Below are 9446 nucleotides of genomic sequence, written 5' to 3'. Positions count from 1 at the left end.
CATTTATTATGAAGTTGGGTTTCGAGGAACATTCAGTTGACATTGAATGACTTCATTGTGCAGTGGTTTGCTGAATTGAAAATATCGCCAGATCTGCTCATCTCTAGTAACAATTTACTAATATTTTCAGTGGTTTCTGTTGATCAAATTAAAAAAGTTAAAAAAAAAACTAAATAAAAAATACAAAATGACTTTCCTCAAATTAGTTTTCAGGAAGACCATCCATAAGCTCCAGAAGGATATCCAATTGACAGGCAGCAGAGATAAAGGTTCCTTTCCCCTCCATGTGTGAATAGTGGTGTGCTGTAAGACCTCCCAAAGATCAAAACCTGAAGATCCTGGACTCCAATTAGAAAAATACCGTAACTAAGAATCGGTTTCAAAGCGCCCACCTGCCATATAAAATATTAGTGCCTCCTCATGTGGGCTCACATTACGACTAGGGCTCAGAAATGACAGCTCTGCAACCCTTAGAACTACATATTATATTTTATTACATTTACACTTCATCTTTTGTATTAAGATATGGCACAAAGTAAGATCATTTGTATGAGACATAGCATATCAGCAATCTGTACATTCTTTGCCCCTACATCATACCGCTTTCAGACTACATAGCAACAACATAGTGTCATATTCCCTTTAAACAGGATTTTGCAGTAACTTGCAGGAAAACAGTTGATTCACCTTTTAGTCTCTCTTGCAAGTTCCTTCAAAATGATAAAATTGTTGAGGTTAGGGTAGTTTTTATGTTTGGTATTATCATTTTCCCTTCTGGATTAATTAGTGTGAGACATTGCTATATTAATACTTTTGAACTTGATGACGGACAAGACTTATGATTACGTTACTTTCCTTCTATCCTCTTAATACCGCACTTTAATTGAAAAATCAAATAAAAATATATAGAAAAAAAAAAGAAAATCCTTTTCATATAGAAAAAATATACGGTACTTAACAAAAACCCAAACTGAACATTGCCTATATTAAATAATTACGACATACACAAAATCTTTTCTCATACAAAATCTTTTCTGCCTTTATCTCAGCAGCTCATCTACCAAGGAAGGGCGGGCGCAGAAAGAATTCATAAATCTGGCGGTCAGATGAATAAAGTGAATACTCCACCTTTACTGATAGCATTGTTATACTTCATTCCTAGGAAGTCGAATGGTTGGAAACGTTCTGATTGCTCTGCAGTGTATCAAATACAATTTCTACATTATGAATCATATTGGAAATTAAGTAATTTGGTGGAAACAGCGCTAATACTAGTCGGTAACATTTCTGACATCAGCACATTGTTTCTAGTATATTTAGCAGTCACCTTTTACGATGGGAAAACTCATGGGAATCTTTGGAACAGTTAAGTACTTGAAGATAGAATACACAACACTAGAAAGTTCTGGTTCAATATGTGAAAGTGGCCTACAAAAGCCCTGCACCACAGGTGAAGAACAATAAGGTAGTAAAGGAATTAAGTCATTATAAACACCGGGGATCAAAAGGCTTATAAAGTAGCAACACGGATCAGATTCTTGGAGCAACAGGACAAGACCTTGTTTTAAAGCAACTCCTGTAGTAAGGGCAGAAAGGTTTCCAGATCAGGTCCATTGAAGTATGTTAACTTATGTATTTACACGTTGCACTTTGAAGTGTTAATGTACATTTGTATATCAGAGCAAACTTTGGATACATTAGTATTTCATGACTAATTGATAATTGCTTGGTAGAAGATTATATTACCAAAGTGCATTATATCTTTGTGGTCTGGGTTCTTTATGTATCAATCACTTTTAGGACTTCTGATCCCTTCCTTGTCTCAGGTTTAACGGAATGTCCTTTTTCACATATTTTAAATACGGTAATTAAAATGAGGATTGATAGAAATAGTTTTGGCACTTTTTAATGTTATTTGGGGCATGGCAAAATATGGATAACTTACACTGAACAGTCCAGTTACTAAAATTGCAATCAAAACCCTGTGGGATAGGGAGAATACCTAATAAAGTAAGTTTTTATTCAACCATTTTTTCAGCCTCTTCTGGCATACAATCAAAACCCCAGCATGAAAATCATATAATTTATAAAAAGAAGTTCTTTCAGGAGTCCTCATCTTTCATTTTTCTTGTGTTTCATCAGTTTCTTATTTCCCCATTGTCTCCTGTTATGGACAAGCTTTGGGGGATCGTAGATCTCAAGTGTCTTCATTTTGCATATTGGCATCTTTACTTTTCTCATCAAATAGGAAAAATGATTATGGAACACTCTGTTTGGGGCTTCAAAAATGATCAGCACTGTGATAGAGAAACCTTATTGTCCACTACTCAGACAATTCCGTATCAATCCCTTATATTTTGCCATGTAAAATAATAACAGCCATTACTCACCTTCGATGCCGCTGCTGTTCCAGTGATGTTGGAACCTGCTTTCTGGGGCTGGCATTGACCTGGTTATGCCACGTGAGCCCTGCAGCCAATTAGTGGTTGTTTCTCTCTCACTTTCTGTGGACGTAACAGACATTTGGATAAAGTCAGAGAGAAGCTTCTCTCACTTCTTCTGGATCTCAGTTTTCAAAAAGGAAGTGAGAGTGAAGTGGCCGCTGATTGGCTGCATAACGTCACAAGAGCCCTGGGAGGACAGATGCCGACATCACTGGAACAGGGCGATTATAGGCTGTTATTTTACACAGGGTAATATAGCAACAAGAGGTTGTCTGAGTAGTGGACAACTTCTTTAAAACCAAGTCCAAGAACGCATTGAGCGTTTGAAACTCATTTGGCTACAGCTATTGGTTACCAATGCCCCCCCACAACTCCAGATTGTCGGTGTGTTGGTTTTCAATTTTTCCACCATTTTAATGTTAAAAATAAAGAACTTACATTTTTATAAGTTATTTGGGTAGGAAGCTGGATCATTTTCTCTCTGCAATCATTGCACACCGTGCAGTGGTGTTGATCGCGGGCTTTCTATGCTAATTGAATTTCCCAGAGGGTGAGCTGGTTTACAAGCATTTTCTACAACTTCTTTAAGCCCAGGTTTATATGTTACATATTTGGTGCGGACTTTACATCAGTTTAGAATTCTTCAGCGTTTCTACACTGTATCCTAAATTATTATGCATATTGGATTTAAGTGTCAAAGATTTTATTGTTTTGTTTTTCAAATAAACTCGTGGATGGTTTTGTGTCTTGGCTCAATGGATCACTGAAATCAATCTTAAACACATGTGATAATTAATTTTCCAGGTGATTCTAATTAAAGTAAAACTACTTAAAAATGATGTTCCACATTATTAAGCAGGCCACAGGTTTCAAGCAATATGGGAAATAAAAAGGATCTCTCTGCTGCTGAAAAGAGTTAAATAGTGCAGTGCCTTGGAGAAGGTATGAAAACATAAGATATTTCATGAAAACGTAAGAGTGATCATCATACTGTGAAGAGATTTGTGACTGAAACAGACCACAGAGTTCATGCAGATAAAGGCATAATGAGGAAGGTTTCTGCCAGACAAATTCATTGGATTAAGAGAACAGCTGCCAAAATACCTTTGCAAAGCAGTAAACAGTTATTTGAAGCTGCTGGGGCCTCTGAAGTCCCTCGAACCTCAAGGTGTAGGATCCTTCAAAGGCTTGCTGGGGTGCATAAACCTACTATTCGACCACCCCTAAACAGTCTTCACAAGCACAAATGGTTGCAGTGGGCCCAGACTTACATGAGGACTAATTTTCAGTGTTTTTTTACTAATGAGTGTTGAGCAACCCTGGATGGTCCAGATGGATGGAGTAGTGGATGGTTGGTGGATGGCCACCATGTCCCAACAAGGCTGCGACGTCAGCAAGGAGGTGGAGGAGTCATGTTTTGGGCCAGAATCATGGGGAAACAGCTGGTTCCTGAAGGTGTGAAAATGACCTCTGCAAAGTATATAGAGTTTATGACTGACAACTTTCTTCCATGGTATAAAAAGCAGAAACCTGCCTTCAGGAGCAAAATCATCATGCATGACAATGCAACATCTCATGCTGCAAAGAATACCTCTGAGTCATTGGCTGCTATGGGCATAAAAGGAGATAAACTCATGGTGTGGTCACCATCTTCCCCTGACCTCAACCCTATAGAGAACCTTTGGAGTATCATCCAGCACAAGATCTATGAGGGTGGGAGGCAGTTCACATCAAAACAGCAGCTCTGGGAGGCTATTCTGACTTCATGCAAAGAAATATAAGCAGAAACTTTCCAAAAACTCACAAGTTTAATGGATGCAAGAATTGTGAAGGTGATATCAAAGAAGGGTTCCTATGTTAAAAGGAACCTGTCACCCCCAAAATCGAAGGTGAGCTAAGCCCACCGGCATCAGGGGCTTATCTACAGCATTCTGTAATGCTGCAGATAAGCCCCCGATGTATCCTGAAAGATTAGAAAAAGAGGTTAGATTATACTCACCCAGGGGCATTTCCCACAGCGGTCCGGTCCGATGGTTGTCCGGTCCGGCACCTCCCATCTTCTTACGATGACGTCCTCTTCTTGTCTTCACGCTGCAGCTCCGGCGTACTTTGTCTGCCCTGTTGAGGGCAGAGCAAAGTACTGCAGTGCGCAGGCGCTGGGAAAGGTCAGAGAGGCCCGGCGCCTGCGCACTGCAGTACTTGGCTCTGCCCTCAACAGGGCAGACAAAGTACGCCTGTGCCAGAGCCGCAGCGTGAAGACAAGAAGAGGACGTCATCGTAAGAAGATGGGAGGCGTCGGACCGGACCGCGACGCCTATGGGATCGGACCGCCTGCCCAGGTGAGTATAATCTAACCTCTTTTTCTCATCTTTCTGGATACATCGGGGGCTTATCTACAGCATTACAGAATGCTGTAGATAAGCCCCTGATGCCGGTGGGCTTAGATCACCTTCGATTTTGGGGGTGACATGTTCCCTTTAACATGTAACTTGGCCTGTTAGGATGTTTTGGAGTTACATAGCTTTTTTGTTCAGTGAATGTGACCTACTAATGCTGCAAATTCCACAAATGAGCATTTTCAGTTCTTGAAAACATATCAAATGTTTAGAAATTCTACTGTGCCTAATAATTTGGAACAGTGGATTTTGAGTTTTTATTCATTTTGGAGATTATACTTTTATCATTGGGAGGTTTCTTCAATAAAATTCGATGTATACTCTAACGGGTGATGACTTTTATTAGACTTACTGTCATTTGCACTGACAATTTAGGAAAATCCGAGAAAAATGTCATTTGCATAATAATTTGGAACATGGTGTACATATAAAACCAGCACTTACTTTCCACATTTTTTTCAGACAATTTTTTTGTTGTGGAAATGCACAAAAGTCAGAACAAAACAATGTCTCCAGTTTAGGATGGATTTAGGGCTCCCATTAAAATTGATGGCTAAAAATATGCAACAAAAAAGGTGGTTTACGCAACAGAAATTAACATGCTGTAGTTTAAAAACAAAATCAACACGATCCATTTTCCATGTGGATTTCCCACAAAACTCCCCCAGAAGATATCGCATACCTTTGCCTAATAATCAGCCTAGTACATGTGCGTGATACCTGTCAAGCGGCCAACAGATGCGCCTCCCATCTCCCAATGCAAAACAGAGAGGCATTGACGATCACCTTTAAGTTTAGACTTGTGTGCCCACAACATTTTTAAAAAACTTTCTGTGTTCAGTTTTTGTAACATTTTGCCCAAATTTTACCTTTATGATCCAGCCAACTAGAAACATTATATGATATACTTTATTGATTGCATTAGAAAATGAAACGTTACCAGATGCAAACTCTCTGCAAGAAGTGACACAATACACAGTGATCACGCAACAATGCTGCAATCCACAAAGTCAACGTAAGAACGTACAGAATAGAGAGCTATTTCATGCAGAAAATAAAAATGAGGATTCTTTTGCATTGTGTACCTTTTTATTAAGGGTGATTGCTGTAAGTGCAGTACAGCTCGTACAAAGACTTCCTTGTAAGGAATAATATGCTGCCATGATGCGATACAGCTGTTTTTCCCTCTCTCATGATACATACTTGGGTCATTACAGATAATGGTGATTACCTGAAGCAAGTATGTACATCGCTCAGACAATAGCTTTAATTCGCCAAGTTGCGTAAAAGTTGGATGTATTAAAAATAGTTCACGTATTATTGCTTTAAAGTTAATATGTCTGAATAACACAATTACTGTCTGCTCCACTACAAAGGTGTTACACCTGCTAACATCGAGCAGATATTTGCAAGATGGGTGAGAAAGGACACGCCGTGATCACACTACAATTATCATAAAAGCTCCCGATGTATATGGTAAATATGTCCATGCGGAAGCCAAATGAGTGTCTTTTTGGCCTCCATGTAGCTGGTTTGAACAACTACATCCCTGGAGCTCCTATATGCAGCGTAGGGCTGTGGGATGGAGTGGGAGAAAGGTAGGGGTGCGCTAGGCAGGTGACAAAGTTCTCCGACAAATTGGTCACCACCTGAGTAACTGCTACTGCCTCCATGAAAGTTTCTCTTGGCCTTCATGCTTTCCCTAGCTGGGATGTTCCTCTCCAAATGGGCTTTATAGATGATGTATCCTACTTTATGCCTATGCAGTGGGATATGTTGCAGCCTACCGTCAGAGGTATAGGTCAGGAACATGGTGTGAACAATCCCCAACACTTATGCACTGCCAAATTTTAAGGAATAAGTGATTCCTTAGATATTTCAGACGGGGATCTGAACACTGATTGTTAGAACATGAGATCTCAGTGCTTGTTGGTGGTTGGTGATTGGGATGCTTCATTTTAGGGATAGATGCCCAGAAATCATGCCATACTCATGTGGACCGATGATAAATATTAATTGGTGATATGCCAGTTTAAAGTTAAAATTTGTTCCAGGGATTTTTTTTTTTTACACTTGCTGACTTAGGTAATTGAACAACTTCCAAACAGCTACACGCAAGCCGATCGGCGGTCGTTTAATGGCCTGTTTAGACAGGCAGACCAGAAATCTTTGAGAACAGAATAATTTATACGATAGTTTTGCGCCCAAAGAATGCCATCGCTATTGGCAGCATATCTCGTGTTTATACAGCACAGTGTGCTGCTGATAACGATGATTTTAATGCTGATAGTAATAACTCAATCAACCGACTAACATGCATCTTGCTGGCTGGCATCTTTGAAGACAATAGTCAAATGAGCGACCTAACATACACTTGTTCTGATTATCGGATTGTCTAAGTTGCCTTTAATGACACATGCATCATGGCAGATTTCTTGTGTCTCACCTTGTATTCTGGATGCTATCTACACATGAACAGGTAAATCAGGGATCTTGTGGAACTTCCCTTTAATACTGTGACTGTTAATTAATTTGCTTGAATAAACAGTTCCATCACAGTTTTTCTCCTCTTAATATATTGCAGTCATCATATTATATAGCGTGGTGTACTTACAATTGCTCATTTTGCCTTTCTACCCAGTTAACCTCTTTTCTCTATGTAGAAACAGGAAGTCTCTTTTCCCTGAATTTATCATTCCCCTCTTGACCTTCTGACCCAGCTGCTTCCTGCCATTAACTTTTGTAACAAATGATGACTCATACAGAGAAAACTGACCTTCGGTTTCTACACAGAACTTAGAAGGATTCAGCTAGTCAGTTTTTAATCACGTGATGTCATAGATTTAATATAAAATAGAAGAATTAATTGGGTAGAAAGGCAAATTGAGCAATTATAAGTACACAGTGCTTATATAATACGATGACTACAATATATTAAGAGGATAAAAATGATAATGGGAGGGCTTCTATAAATTCATCCTATGAGACCTATCATAACTGCTGGACAAAAAAAACGGGAAGTAGATTTCCAAAGCTTCTAATGAGATGCCACTTTTCTTTCTGTAGACACCTTTTGCTAAATGAAAACAGAAAACTGGATTGTTCTAGATAAAAACTTTCTCATAAAAGGCTTTGATGAATCTACATTTACAGTTATGGATGTAGTAAAACATTTCTAATGCATTTGGTAAAACAAAAATTACCGCCATTGAATGGACTAGTTGCTAATAGTAAAAAAAAACAACAACATGGAAATTATAAGGCTACTTTCACACATCAGGTTTTTTGTTTCAGGCTAAATCCGGCTCTTTGGAGAAAAAACGGAAAAAATAAAAACCGGAACCGGTTTTCCCCCCATTGACTTGTATTAGCGCCGGATGGCCCAGTGTTTCTTCCGTTTTTTTTCCGGATCCGGCGAACATTCGATTCCGGAGTCTGGAAAAAACGTCTACGATAACGGTTTTTTGTCTCCGGCGAAAAAGCCTGAAGCGCTGGATCTGGCGCTTCCGGCTGTTTGCTAGAATGGAAGCCTATGGGAGCCAGAAAAAGCCGGATCCAGCGGCCTGATCCGGTTTTTTTTTTATCCAATAATCTAGATAGACTAGCCGGATCCATAAAAAAAACGGATCCGTCGCATCAGTTTTTCACAATCTGCGCCGGATCCAGTTTTTTCCAACATTCGCCGGATTTAGCCTGAAACAAAAAACCTGATGTGTGAAAGTAGCCTAACCCAAATCGCCATCCTTACATAAGAAAGAAGGATCAATCATGTGTCCTCATCCTTTATCTACGTTCTTTCTTCTGCTTCATCAGTTTCTTACTTTCCTCTCGCCTTCTCTTATTGACTGGGTTTCGGGGATCGTAGATCTCAAAGGTGTCTTCATCTTGCATATTAGCATCCTTTACCTTCTGGCTTTTCTCATCAAACTGAAGCACATGGGACAGCCTGAGAAATTATATTAATAATACATTAGATAAAGGTATTACGAGGTAGACATAACAAAAAGAAGTAGGTTTCATCTTGGAGTAGATAAATTATCATTTGCGTTCACCGACTTCATTCCAAAACGAAACGAATCAGAGATCACAATAACGCTTTATTTCTCATTACCTACATTAGCCTTTGGCTGGTAACCAAGACTAACACTACATTATACAAGGTTACGGCAATGATATATGTTCTTCTAACCAGAATGTTCTACAGTCGCTCAGATTTACGCATAAAATTAATCTACAGAAAATGCTCAGCGACTTAATATATTATCATATAATCATTGAGTAACAAGTCTGCTGTGTTTAAAACAGAGAACTCCCACCATTCTATAAAACATTCCAGAGATGCCTTTTTTTGGGTCCTATGCGGCAATTAAAACTGAAAAAATCTCTAAAGAAATACTCTCTGTGTCTTAGGAGGTCAGACAGGTCCTCCTCCTGTCTTATGTGTGTCTGTAGGACAACTGGCAGAAGAAGAAGCAGGAAAAAGATTTTTAAAGAAGCGCTCCCATCAACATTTTTATTCTCTTAATATATTGCAGTCACTATATTATAAAGCACTGTGTACTTACAATTGCTCATTTTGCACTTCTACCCAGTCAATTCTTCTCTT

The 9446-nt window shown here is 39.1% G+C and overlaps 1 protein-coding gene across 1 annotated transcript in view; it reads right to left on the bottom strand.

The window, feature by feature from the left end:
* Nucleotides 1–5735: 5735 nt before the first annotated feature.
* CWC27 (CWC27 spliceosome associated cyclophilin) overlaps nt 5736–9446 on the bottom strand; it is a 275764-nt gene continuing 272053 nt past the window's right edge. The window contains exon 14 of the mRNA XM_069749390.1: nt 5736–8786. Within this exon, the coding sequence (XP_069605491.1) occupies nt 8624–8786 (163 nt within the window). The 3' untranslated portion in view covers nt 5736–8623. The remainder of the gene's footprint in view (nt 8787–9446) is intronic.

This window comes from Ranitomeya imitator, chromosome 1 (assembly GCF_032444005.1).
Source record: "Ranitomeya imitator isolate aRanImi1 chromosome 1, aRanImi1.pri, whole genome shotgun sequence".
NCBI classification, from domain to species: domain Eukaryota; kingdom Metazoa; phylum Chordata; class Amphibia; order Anura; family Dendrobatidae; genus Ranitomeya; species Ranitomeya imitator.
This window is presented reverse-complemented; position numbering and strand designations above follow the sequence as displayed.